The sequence below is a fragment of the Grampus griseus genome, assembly GCF_964374135.1.
Source record: "Grampus griseus genome assembly, chromosome: 7".
NCBI lineage: Eukaryota > Metazoa > Chordata > Mammalia > Artiodactyla > Delphinidae > Grampus > Grampus griseus.
The window spans coordinates 66,236,700-66,249,550 of NC_139001.1; the positions used below are offsets into that span (position 1 = coordinate 66,236,700).

At 36.7% G+C, this 12,851-nt stretch overlaps 1 protein-coding gene across 9 annotated transcripts in view; it reads right to left on the reverse strand.

Annotated features, from left to right (window-relative positions):
- The window catches only part of SCN2A (sodium voltage-gated channel alpha subunit 2), a gene marked incomplete at both ends in the record, with an annotated part of 89,962 nt that extends 78,559 nt beyond the window's left edge, over positions 1–11,403 (reverse strand). For all 9 annotated transcript variants that reach the window (XM_082658533.1, XM_082658530.1, XM_082658536.1 and 6 more), the window contains 2 exons: positions 10,136–10,254; positions 11,137–11,403. In XM_082658533.1, the coding sequence (XP_082514659.1) occupies positions 10,136–10,254; positions 11,137–11,403 (386 nt within the window). The remainder of the gene's footprint in view (positions 1–10,135; positions 10,255–11,136) is intronic.
- Positions 11,404–12,851: the final 1,448 nt, after the last annotated feature.

Genomic DNA, 12,851 nt, shown 5'->3' on the forward strand with positions numbered 1-12,851 from the left:
CAGCGGATACCAGAATCCACGGATGCTCAAGTCCCATAGTGGGCCCTCTGTATCCATGGTTTCTGCATCCTCAGATTCAAGGAACCATGGATCCTGAACACTGTACACCACCTACTGTTGGTTGAATCTGCGAATGTAGAACCCATGGATATGAAACCCATGGATGAGGAGGGCCGACTGTAACTGAATGCATTATAACTCCATCCTAAGGGTCATCTGAGTGGAATATCTTCAATAAAATTCTTTCTAAGTGGAATATATAATATACAGTGATTGCTCGTTAAATTCTGAATAGTAAGAGAAGATGGCTGGTGTTAGTACTGACATTTCTTGGGTTTGTAACTGTGGCCAAATTACTTATAATTTCCCTAAGCCTTGGTTCACTTTGCTATAAAAGGGAGAAAGAATAACCATTCCACAGGATTGCTGTCAGGATCAAATTAGTTAAAATATATTAAACCTCCTACAACTTAATGTGCCTTGTACATGGTAGATACTCAATAAATTACTTTCTTAATTTCCTAAATCATAGAGAACACTACTTATAAGAAATATGTGGTTTGTTTCACTCTACCCCACTTTGCCTGTGTAGACATAGCCAATGCAGTTCACTCTCCTTTATACTGAAAAACAGCAACAAAAGCTCTTTAAGAAAACTTTCAGTAGTAATACTTGAAATAACTTTCTTTTCATAGTTAATAAAAAGCACAAGAAGAATTCAGCTGTACTTATGCAAAACAAGAGCTTTATCAATATAGATTTAGAAACTGTATAAAAATTCCAGTGAATAAATGCTATTAATATCACTTCTCACTCTTTATTTTTATTTTTATTTATTTATTTTTTTTGTGGTACGCGGGCCTCTCACTGTTGTGGCCTCTCCCGTTGCGGAGCAACAGGCTCCGGACGCGCAGGCTCAGCGGCCACGGCTCACGGGCACAGCCGCTCCGCGGCATGTGGGATCCTCCCGGACCGGAGCACGAACCTGTGTCCCCTGCATCGGCAGGCGGACTCTCAACCACTGCGCCACCAGGGAAGCCCTCACTCTTTATTTTTATTATAAATCTTCACATTACTTACACATAGTAAAATATCAGCACGATTTTAAGTGTAGTAAAATAGAATAGTGTGTTATCTATATGTTGTGTTATGTATTATGTGTTAATCTATAAAGGAAGCTTCTTTGCACCCGCAACTGACTTTAGTCAAAGCAATCATTGAGTTTTCATTTTGACTGGCAGTGATGCAAGGCACATGCTTGATTCTCAGCTTGTTAAAATGCATCCACATGAAAACAGTCATAAGTGAATGGTGTGGATCAGCCACATGAGGGCACTACAACCTAGAGAACACAGAAAAACACCATTTCAAAGAAGAAACATTTTTCCTTTATTGCTACAAAGAAACAAAGAGTAAGACAAAATTAAAGATGACTTGCTATTAGTATATAAAACTAGAGGATCCTCTGTGTCTGTTAGGCTGCTAGGCTCTACCGGAGAAAATGACTCCCCTTGGTCGGTTGGCGCCATTCAAAATACATGGTTCCCAGCCTCACCCACACTCAACACAGTCTAAATATTTCTCCACTTCACTGCACCTCCTACTCTGCAAAGACAATTCCAAATATTCTCCACTCTTCTCTGATCTCCAATCTTCTTCCTTCCCTCCCCGTTTCAAACTCATGACCTTATTTCCTACTTCACTGAGAGAAGAGATAGGATCAGAATGCCATATCTTTACTTCCCACCCCCAAATTGACAAACCTCTCTGTAATAAGATCCTTTCCTCCTTCTTGTTTCAATGGGGGGAGTTTTCAATCCCTCTACTCATACTCTGGACACCTTCTACCTTTCCAGAACACTTCAGAAATCTCTTATCTCTTCCTTCTCTTACCTTTAACACTTCCCACTCTATCTACCTCTTCCTATCAGCACAAACTTGCTTAAGTCTCTCTCATCTTGGAGGAAAAAAAGAAAATACTTTCCTATAACCCACAATCCTCTAACTACTTACTACTAACTACTTCTCTTTTCCATTTCACAGCCAAACTTCTTGGAAGAGATGTTTATCTTTACTTTCCCTCATTTATCTATCACTTCCTTAGCCTACCAGTTTTCTTTCTAAATAAGACAAACATCTTCATGTTTTGTCCCTGAAAACAAAAGGATAATTTTGAGCTCTTATTTGACTTGCTCTCTCAGCAGCATTTGACAAGCATGATTCTTCCCCCTTTCATTATGTTCTCTTATTTTTGATTTCATGAAGTCCCAATCCCTTGATTTTTCATGTCTCATGGACAATTTTTTTGTAACCTTTGAAATGTTATATTTCCCTTTTTGAAAAGGACATCAGATATCCAAGCCATTTTTCCCTCTCCTGCTATATTTATCCTAGTAAAGCTCATCAACATACATAGCTCCAAGTACATTTACATGCCCACTGATCTCAAGTATTTCTCTCCAGACTAGCCCTCTCTTCTGAACTCAACTGTCCATGGTACCCAATTGTACATATTACATCTGCATTTATGTTTACTCATTTCATTGACACTTCAAATTTTTTCAGTTCTAAAACTAAACTAAAAATCTTTTCATCCTATTCCTCTGCTCCTCTAAAATACTGCCCCTTTGACATCTCTGTATCACAGAAAATGGCTCACGATCCAGCCAGGAACCTAGGAGTGATCTTGCATTTTTCTCTTCCTTAAACCTCCACATTCAACTTAACACCAAATATTGTCAATTCTACCTGCTATGCCTGGATTCAGTGAACTTTTCCCCCAATCCTCATATCACTACATAGCCCAGGTGTCCATCAAATCTAACCTAGATTACTGCAATTTCATCTAAACTGGTCTTTCTGAATCCATGTTTGACTCCTTTCAATCCTTTCTGCATACTGTACCAAATGACCTTTGTAAATGTAATTTCAATAGCTTTCCACTACCTTAGGATGGCGATCAAATATCTTACAAAGAGTGAAGGGTCTAGGAGATCTAACTCCTCTCTACTTCTCCAATTTCAGCTTCTTTACTCTTCATTCCACTCTCCCCAGTCCAATATTATTGCAATTGTTTTAGGTCATGGAATTAAATAAGCTCTTTTTCAAGTCAGGATCTTAGCAAATATCACCTCTTTTCCCTGGACATGCTCTCTACTTCACCTAGCCAATTCCAACTTTTTCTCCAGCACTCAGATTAAAAGTTATTTTCAGTAAAATGCTGTGCACAATAGCACATTTCCTGATTAGGTCTATCAGTAATACACACTTGTAGCACCTGATACCATTCCTCCAATGACTAATTTTAACACTGATTTTTTTTCTGCTAGGCAGTCAACTTCACGAGGGCCATGTCTCTATTGTTCACCACCATACCCTTGCCATTTTGCAGTGTCCGTTGACTATTGAATGATGTCAGTTCGGAAGATTGTTTATTACTAAGTGAAGTAAATTTTCCCTTTTTAATGATATATTTATTAATATGGATCAGAAATACAGCATGAAATTTGTTTTCACATATATCAAGTTCACAAGTTTCTACACTTTTTTTGAAAGAGAGAACACTGGATAAATATAAAGTGGAAATTGATAGCCTCATGAGATTTATGTCACATAACAGACTAAGCCATGGTTTTATGACCCTTAAAAATATTTACTCCTTATAATGGTAAAAATTAAGTACATATAATAACGTAAAAAATATATTCAAATATTAATAAATAATAGAAAGAGTGAATATTACCCAGTAAGTCAAAATTAATAAATCATTACACTCAAACTCATGTTTTTCACATTGTATGACTATCATTTTAATAATAAAAATATGCTTAAGTTAAAGATCCTGACAGATGCTCAAAAAGGAAAGCAAATAAAACTATTTTGCTTTTAAACCAAATAAGAGATAACTAGAGTCAGGTTTTTATGCTATTAGTTTAATAGATAATCTCTAGATAGAGAGTTTCAAAACCCATTACTTTTTAAAATCACTATAAATGTATTTTATCAGTCACATATCTTTAAGATTCTCCGAGTTTGTGAGTGATTGAAATAGTAGGATTTCAGATAATGATAACAAATATACAAATACGGAAAAAAATGTAGACATGGTATTGGTGATACCATACATTGAAAAAGTATAGAAACTCCATGTCAAGGTAGATTTCAAGGGGTTAGAACTAGTAACAAAATGCATATATTTATTTTCTAAATATATATTCCATGACATCAACTAAAGTACATTTTTCGAAAGAACAATGAATCCTAGAATAGTATTTCCTTAAGGGACTTTGTATATAAAATAAAATAGAGGTAGTTAACCTCATATAATATCAGGAAAAAAAGGATTTTAAAATCTATTAATTTCTCTATACCAGGTATTAATAAAAATGTGTTAACCTTTTGATTGATACTAACCCGTCAGTTGGCAAGTCTAAAATATTTCCTATGTGTGTAAGATGAGGAAAGACTTCAAGTTTATACTGAAAATGGTTTATGTAACTTTTGACATGGAAACTAGATGTCTACCCCTATATCCATGTAGGTAGGATGAAGCAGCATGAGTTTTAAAGTGATGAACTGTGGATCAGATGCATCCTTTACCAAACACATGGGCTTCAGCAAGTTAATTCTTTAAGGCTCATTTTTCTTGTGTAAATGCAGATAAGAGTACTAATACTTTTCTTAGAGGATACAGTCATTTTTATTACTATTAATCATTTGTTTATTTAACATAAAAATGTAGGGCGTTTCTTTGTTATTCTTTTTTTTCTTTGTTATTCTTAAGGAGAAGACATCGTTTGTTCTGTCCAGGGACTTTGTAATAATACATAATATCCAGAGAAGTTGCAGAGAAATTTTCAACTTAAAATATATACGAACTAGAGGTAGAAGATAGTTTTATGTAAGAGGTTTTCTAACATAAAAATGGAGAATTCAAAGCAAAGTAAGACAGGCCTTTCTACATATTGATGCGTATTTGTGAGACAGCAGAAATATTGACTAAATGTCACATATATATGTGACACACACATAATGTTAACTCTTGAGTTGTTTAATTTTGTTATTAACAAATTCCTAACTATGTGATAACTTTTGAGCATTAAAGCAGGAAAAATAGAAATCGTAAGCTGTTTACCCTCCTTTCCCTTAGACCTATATAATTTTGGGGTTTTGATTTCTACATAGATGAAAACCGTGATTTTTTAATTTCTACATAGATACCATATAATTTTGGGATGAGCTAAAAAGCTCGCTTCCTATTTAATGAAATAGTAAGTTGGAGCCACTGAAAATAACCTTTGAAATACACAGAGACAGAGATACTGGCAATGCCCCTAGTACATTATTTATACCCGAGGGTTCAGAAATCAGTTTTCTTCTGTTAGATGGAAATTGCAAAAGACCTAACCTGAAATTTTAGCTCTGCCACTTATATAAAATGTAGTCTTAGAAAAAGACTAAACATGTGTGGGCTTCAATGAACTCATCTGCAAAATGAGAAGGCTGGAACTGACCCCATTATGTTTTGGTCGATTAACAGCTCCTAACTCTGGTGCTGTATAAACATTTTGTTTGCAAAATCAAGCCTCAAGACAGTAGAGATTTGTACAGAATTCTTTGTGGAATTCCTTAAACAATATGAGAGTGCTCCTTTGCTAATCTTGCAGCAGCTGCTCCTAGAATTGTAGCTACTACTACCAACAATAGCTGTCCTGGCTACCAGTTATCATGTTCCTACCAAGTGTTAGTCATGGTGTCAGGTACTTATGTAGTTATTATTACTGATGTATAAATAACGATTGCAGTTTTATAGATGGAGAAACTGAGATTCAAAACAGTTGGAGTAACTTGGCCCAAGGTCATGGAGCCAGTAAGTAAATCTCAGAGGTGGGGGTTGAATCCAGGTTTTCTGAAACCAAAAGCTGTGTATTTTCCTACCCCTTATGAATGATAGGTAGTTCTGCATTATTGTGTGATTTGGAGTGTTTCAGGTCTTTGCCATCACTTTAAATACCATCCATACACTGACATCTCTAGTTATACCTCCAGCCCAACCCTTTTCTGAACTCCAGACTTGTATTACCATTTAACTTCTCAACTCCTCCACTGAATGTCTAATAGACCCCTCAAAAAAAAAATATATGTTCAAATCCACACTTTTGATTTTACCCAGCATATCCCTCCACCTAATGTTGTCCCAAGCTCAAGTAACTACATTTTTCTTTCTTGACCAGACTAAACACTTGGAGTCTTCCTTAGCTCTGCTCATTCCCTCACACCCCATGTCCAACTGCTCAGCATATCCCGTTCAGCTCTTCTGAAAAACACATCTGAATTTGATGACATCTGCTACCCTCATTGTTTCCACCAAAGGCCAAGCCACTGGTGTCCCCTGCCTTCATAATGGCAGTAAGCCCCCAATCTATCTTCTTGCTTCCATTCTTTCCCCCCAGGCAGCCTGTTCTCCATGCAGCAGCCAGAGTGATCTTTCTCAAATTTGAGTCAGGTGATGACACTCTTCTGCTGAAAACCCTCCAGTCGTCTCTCCCCATCTCATGCAGCATAAATTTGGTGTCTTCACCACAGCCTACAACTTCAGCTCCGACCTTCACTCTCACTGACCTCATCCTCTCCTACTCTCTGCCTTTCCCACTCTCCTCCAGGCACTCTGGGATCATGGCTGATTCTAGAGCACACCAGGTACACTTCCACTTTTATCCTTTGCCTTCATATTTGCTATTCCCTTTTCCCCTCAGATTTCCATGTCTCACTCCCTCACTTCCTTTGGCTCTCTATTCAAATGCTATTTTTTTCAGAGAGGACTTCCCTGATCATATGATTTAAAACAGGACCTTGCCACTCTTCTCTTTTTACACTGCTTTATTTTTCTTAATAGCACTTATCACTAGCTGATTTATTTTTATTATCTCTCTCCTCTCAAACACACACATACACATGAATGTAACCACATGCGAGCAGGGACTAGGTGTGGCTCTATGTTGCATCCCAGTGTCTAGAAGAACATCTGCCACACAGTAGGTACTTAGTAAATATTTGCAAATGAACAAATGAATGAGTAACAAATGCAAAGTAAAGGAAAGTGTGCTTATTAAAGTAAAATAATAAAAACTGACATGAAACACATTGAAAATTCTGATAGGGAATTTTAGGAATATGGATTATTTTTTACTTGTTTACTATCTAGAAAATATAACCATATTTTATTTAACTATTGAAACAAGGTAATGGGCACATCAACAGCATTTTCAGTTTTCAAAATATACCCTGACAAAAATATAGTAAGCTAAGATTTTTCTGCCAAAATCAAGAAACAAAGCTAATTTGATATGCAACAGCTCCTAATGAAGATAACAACTCTTTAAGAAATAAGTCAGGATTTTCGGTGGAAATAGAGATACCAATCTAGGTTTAAAATACAAATTTCTTGATTGTGACTGGCCATATTCTGGATTATAAACTAATGATAATAAATACACAACAACCTCTTAACTGTGCCCAAGACCCACCATTACCAACCCCAAGCATTGTTATCTTATAGCAAAAGACACTTGAAGTCAGAAAACCAGGATTTGAGCTTAGGATTTGCGTTGTGAGGAATAAGACAAAATCACTGGGAAAATCACCTGCAAACTGTACAGTATTATTTACATCAAAGTTTACTAGGATCTCTAGGCAAATGTGCCTTATCACCAAAAGACTGAAGAATGTGTCTATCAGTCTACCTGCCTTTTCTCATATCTCTACTCCAAGGTGAGATATCTGAAATATAGTATTTTAATTCAGGCAATCAGAGATTTTTAAGAATCTACTTTTTCTACGTTGGAAGAAATCTGTAGCTATATGCCATTTGTAAGGTTCTGGGAGAGTCAACCGTTCAGTTTGGCAAATCTTAGATTTACCTGGCTGCCTTAACATTTCAACTTGCACCACTGCAGGCCTCCTAACAACTTTGCCCCTTGGAGGTTTTCTTTTTTACTGGGAAGCAAGTGCAAACCTTCAAATTAAATTGTATCTTGATTCCTGAATAGCCCCCACCATAAACTCGGTCCTCAATGCCCAGAGTCTCTGATCAGAACTTCTAAAACTGCTCTCATCCTCTACCACTGGAAGTCTCTTTTCCCAAACGGCATTAAGTTAGGGCTCCTGGGTCTCCTAATATAGAATTTTTTGGAGTGGAGATTATAGATTTTCAAAAAAAATACTATCTCTCCACAAAAGTTTTAAAACAACAAAAACAACAAAAAATCCTGCCTTTTCCTTTAACATTGGGCATTCTTAATTTTATTTCATCATTCAGTTTCAAGAAAAACAGATTTTTCTGACCTCTTCAAACCTTCCATTTTGTCACTTGTTTTGCATCTAATTATTTAACCTCTTGACTCATTTGTCACTTATTTATTCAATATGTACTCTCTCAGTATTTACTATGAACAGAGCATTGGGCTAAGTCTGAATTTTCCACATAATTTCATGTATAAATTGTGATTATATAGGGATGTACAATTATTTTCAAATATAATAAATAATTTATGAAAAGATTTATTCAGTGCCCAGATTATAAATACTCAAACATAATAATGGACCATAATTTATAGTTCAAGAGACTCAAATCTGAATCTCAATTTCATTATTCATTCCTAAAGCTAACTCAAAGCATTTTTTCTCCCTGTACAACTGGGTTCTCTTACTTGAAAAACAGAAGTAAGGAATCATTATTGCTTAAAAAAAACTCACAAGAAATTATTAAATGTTAAAACATGAAATTAACGTATGAAATTAAAATATGTTGATGTCTATGCAAAACTGGGGGCGGGGGTGGAAAAGGAATGACCTAGAGGTTAAAAGGAAACTTAATTCCAGAATGCCACGCTTCTAAAGACATCATTTGCCACAATGCCAGGCAAGTCTGGGGACATGCTTTACAGCCCCTCCACCCAGAAATTAGATGACTTCCCTGTACCAAGCTTATCCCATCTCTTGAATTCCTTATCTTTTCTAATTCCCTACCATATCTAATTCAAATATTTTCTGGGCCTGCTAGAGGAAGTTAAGTTTTTACTTTGTAAGCCTTAAAGCCAAGCCCTGGGCTGACCATGTTGTAAATTGCAGGCAATGACTCTTTCTAATTAGGAAACAAAATTTAAAGTTGTCCTACCTGAGACTTTGCTTAACTTTCAGTTTCCCCTTCCTTACCTCTAGGTCCTGATATATATCAGTTCCTCATCCCAAGGCTTCGGTGCGCTTCCTGTAAATGCCTCTGCGTAGCACAGCCAGTCTTGCAAACCTTTGCTTCCTTGGTTGTTGCAGGGCTGGCTGTCAGCCAGATCACTGTCCCTGGCCTGGAATAAAACTTCTCATTCACAACTACTCTATTTACCTTCAGGAGTAAATCAAATCACCATCTCCCACCAAGGTGTCATCAATCCCATCTCTAGGAAGTAGATACTTCATGAGGAGAATGAAGCATGAAATGAGGATGTATATGTATAAATAGAAATTAAACCTTTGGAAAGAGATAATTGTAGCAGGACCTGAGACTTGAATAAAACATAGGAACAAGTGACCCAAAAAAGTGACATTTGAAAGGCTAATGTGTATTCCATCACAATTATAAACATTTATAACTCAAAGCTTTCAAATGCTAAAATGAAAAGCAGAAAGTAGTAAAATTCAGATGAAAAAGATATAAAATTGTATAATTCAGATTATGCATATATTTTCCAAATGTAAAGTAGTGAAGAAAATTAACTCACAGAATTTACCCATTATATAGATAACCTTGTAAAATTTGAAGACTTATAAAAGGAGAGCCTGGTAATACTGTCAAAATTAATGAAGAAGTCTTGGATGTAGTAGGTAATTCAGAGGGAGAAGAGGAGGAAAGAAGAAAGAAAGAAGTAGTAAGTCAGGGAAAGAAGAAATACTTGGAAGATGGGGCAAAGTGTTTCACTTACCTATGATCCCATTTTGCAATAATGCGAACTGTTGAGTAAGAGGGAAAAAGAAAGAAAGAGCACATAACATTGCCAACCACGCATATTTCTGAAAAATTCCCAACTCAATAAGTCAGTCAAAGAGCAAAATCATATTAAATGACTATTTGAAAAAAGGATATGAATGTACCAAAATCTTAATAGCTAATTTTCTAATAGGGTTGAAGGGAGTTAAAATGTACAGGGCAGGGGTGGCACTGAACCGAGAGATTGCTTTCCCTTTATTCAATACTATAAACGTCTGAAAAAGAAAACAAACACATAAAACAGAATTTAGAATCTTAGTATTAAAATTAAGAATATTTTAAGAAAAAAGTGAGACAACTTTTTAGAAATATTGTCTTATAAAATAATATAATAATATACTAATTACCAACATATGACATGATGCTGTGTACTTTCTCTATAAACTCTCCTAAATTTCATAAGTGATATGCGGATTTAAGAACATAAAGAAAATCTGTAGTCACTGCCATAGGAATACTTAGCATCCTTATCAAGTTTTAATATCAGTATTTTAAAACTGTAATTATAATCCACAAAGAGCTCAAAAATGAGGCTTTGATTCATTTTTCTGTTAGATAAAAATTTTCTCAGAGGAACTTCAGGGTTTTCCAGAGGTGTTGTTTGATCACACTCTTTTTTGGGCACTTAAAAGCCACCTGCTTTTATTTCTTCTGGGGGGCGCCATGGAATGGGCAAAGTTTATGGTGTGAAGGAATAAACCTGCTGAAGATCAAAGTACCTTATGTAGAGCTAGATATTGTAAAGAGGAATTTGGATACTACTCCTGGAAATATTTTTAATGCATAAAAAAATATACTCCTTGTCTTAACTTTCTGCTTCACCACACTGTAAGGTAAACAGACTTTTGCCCTTCCTCATTTCCCCCACTGCAGGATGCCCCTTCAGTTCTCTGCCTGTCCTGGACATGGGTTCAAATGAGTGCTTCCAAAAGGCTTCTAGGGTAATGGGGCCATTACATGGTCAAGCCTACCTAGTACCCTAATGATACTTCAGACAGAGGGGAGGAGGCGCAACATTCTTCACCTGACATCCCTGGCCCTAGTCCGGAAGCAATTAGGAAGTAGGGGAAGTAAAGGCAACTTGACTAAGAACTCACTTTCTTATTGATATAGTAGGGGTCCAGGTCCTCCAGGGGCTCTGACACCATCTCTGGAGGAATGTCTCCATAAATAAATGGAAGGGATTTTCCTGCTTCCAAGTCACTATTTGGCTTTGGGCCATTTTCATCATCTTCATCCTTGCGTTCTTGTTTGGGTCTCTTAGCTTTCTCTTCTGCAATGCGTTGCTCAATAGCAGCAAGGGATTCCCTGGTAAAGAAGCGGAAGCTGTCAGGTCCTGGCGGTACCAGCACTGATTGTGCCATCTTTTCATCCTGCTCCTTTAATCACTGTTTAGCTCCTTGCATAAGAAAGTGCTATGGAAACGAGAGAGAGATAGAGAGAGAGAGAGAGACAGAGAGAGAGAGAGACAGAGAGAGAGAGAGAGAGACAGAGAGAGAGAGACAGAGAGAGAGACAGAGAGGGAAAAAAAGCAACGGTCATTAGGATAAAATGTGACTGTGGCCAATTACATGATACTGAGATAAAATATATAAACCAAGCTATCTGTAATATTTTACTAAGGAAGCTGCACTTGGCACTCGGGGGATTCTCCTGCATGCATTCATCTGCTTGCATGGAGATCTATCTTTCACATTCAGTAGGTGTCTATGAGGTAATCTAATCTCCCACTCCCAAAATGTTTTAAGTGAAAATATCCAACTCAGAGCTCAGAAATGGAGAATACTGGTTTGTGCTTGCTGTTTCACTTGTGTGAATATTTTGGCAGCCATCTTTTTCAGCATCCCTTCTGAAAAAAATATCCGAGATCCATAACAAGAGATGAATAATTATCAAAAATTGCAGAACCTGGGCTGTGCAAAGATCTTGCATGTATCTCTCCATTTTTTTCCATGTTCCCTTTGGCCTACTTTTCCACCTCAAAGAGCTTATTCAAAATCAACGCACCTGGTAAAGAGCTCTGGAAATCCTGAAATGCCAGGCTGTGGAAACATAGGTAGATACTGCTTGAAAGCAAGGGAGCGGGAAGGAGCAGGGAATGCCGGATTGCATTTGGAACTGCTCGGAAGCTGCACAGGAAGGGACCCAGCTCCTGCCAAACCAGGCAGGAAGTCACCCACGTCAAGAGGTCTGGAGCTTGGACCCCCTGGTTTAGCAACCTGCTGCTAGCTAGTGTAATTGCTTCTTAGATTAACAAATTTTCAGTACCTTAGGAAATACTGTAGAGATAGCTCATTTTCTCAAACAGTGCCCATTTCTTAAGAATCCACGTAGCAGATTTGGACTTGAAAAAAATAGTAAGTTTAAGATAGTTTATCTTTTACATGAACTCCTATTATGCTGGTCTTTGTGATAACATAAATGGAGTTTTACTGTATTCTAATCATATTTTACTGGGCTAACATATATAGCTCAAGAGAGCACACCAATCATTTCAAACGTTATCTCTGAATCAGTGGCAAGAGTTTCTATGCTTTTTGAAATAATACAACCAAAATCTTGACTCCAGAATGCCATCTATATACAATCACTTATCTGTTTTTCCTTCTTTTAAAATATCAATCCATTTTAACCCTTACCCTACAGGAATGAGAATTACCATTTAATTACATGAGGTGCATTTTCTAAAAGTAAAATTCATTCACATCCAGATCATTTCTGTAGATATGCTAGATCAAACAGGGAAATCTAAAATAACATAAGTTACTGTACCATTTCCACATTTTTTTTTTTGAAGTAGACCAGGACCTTT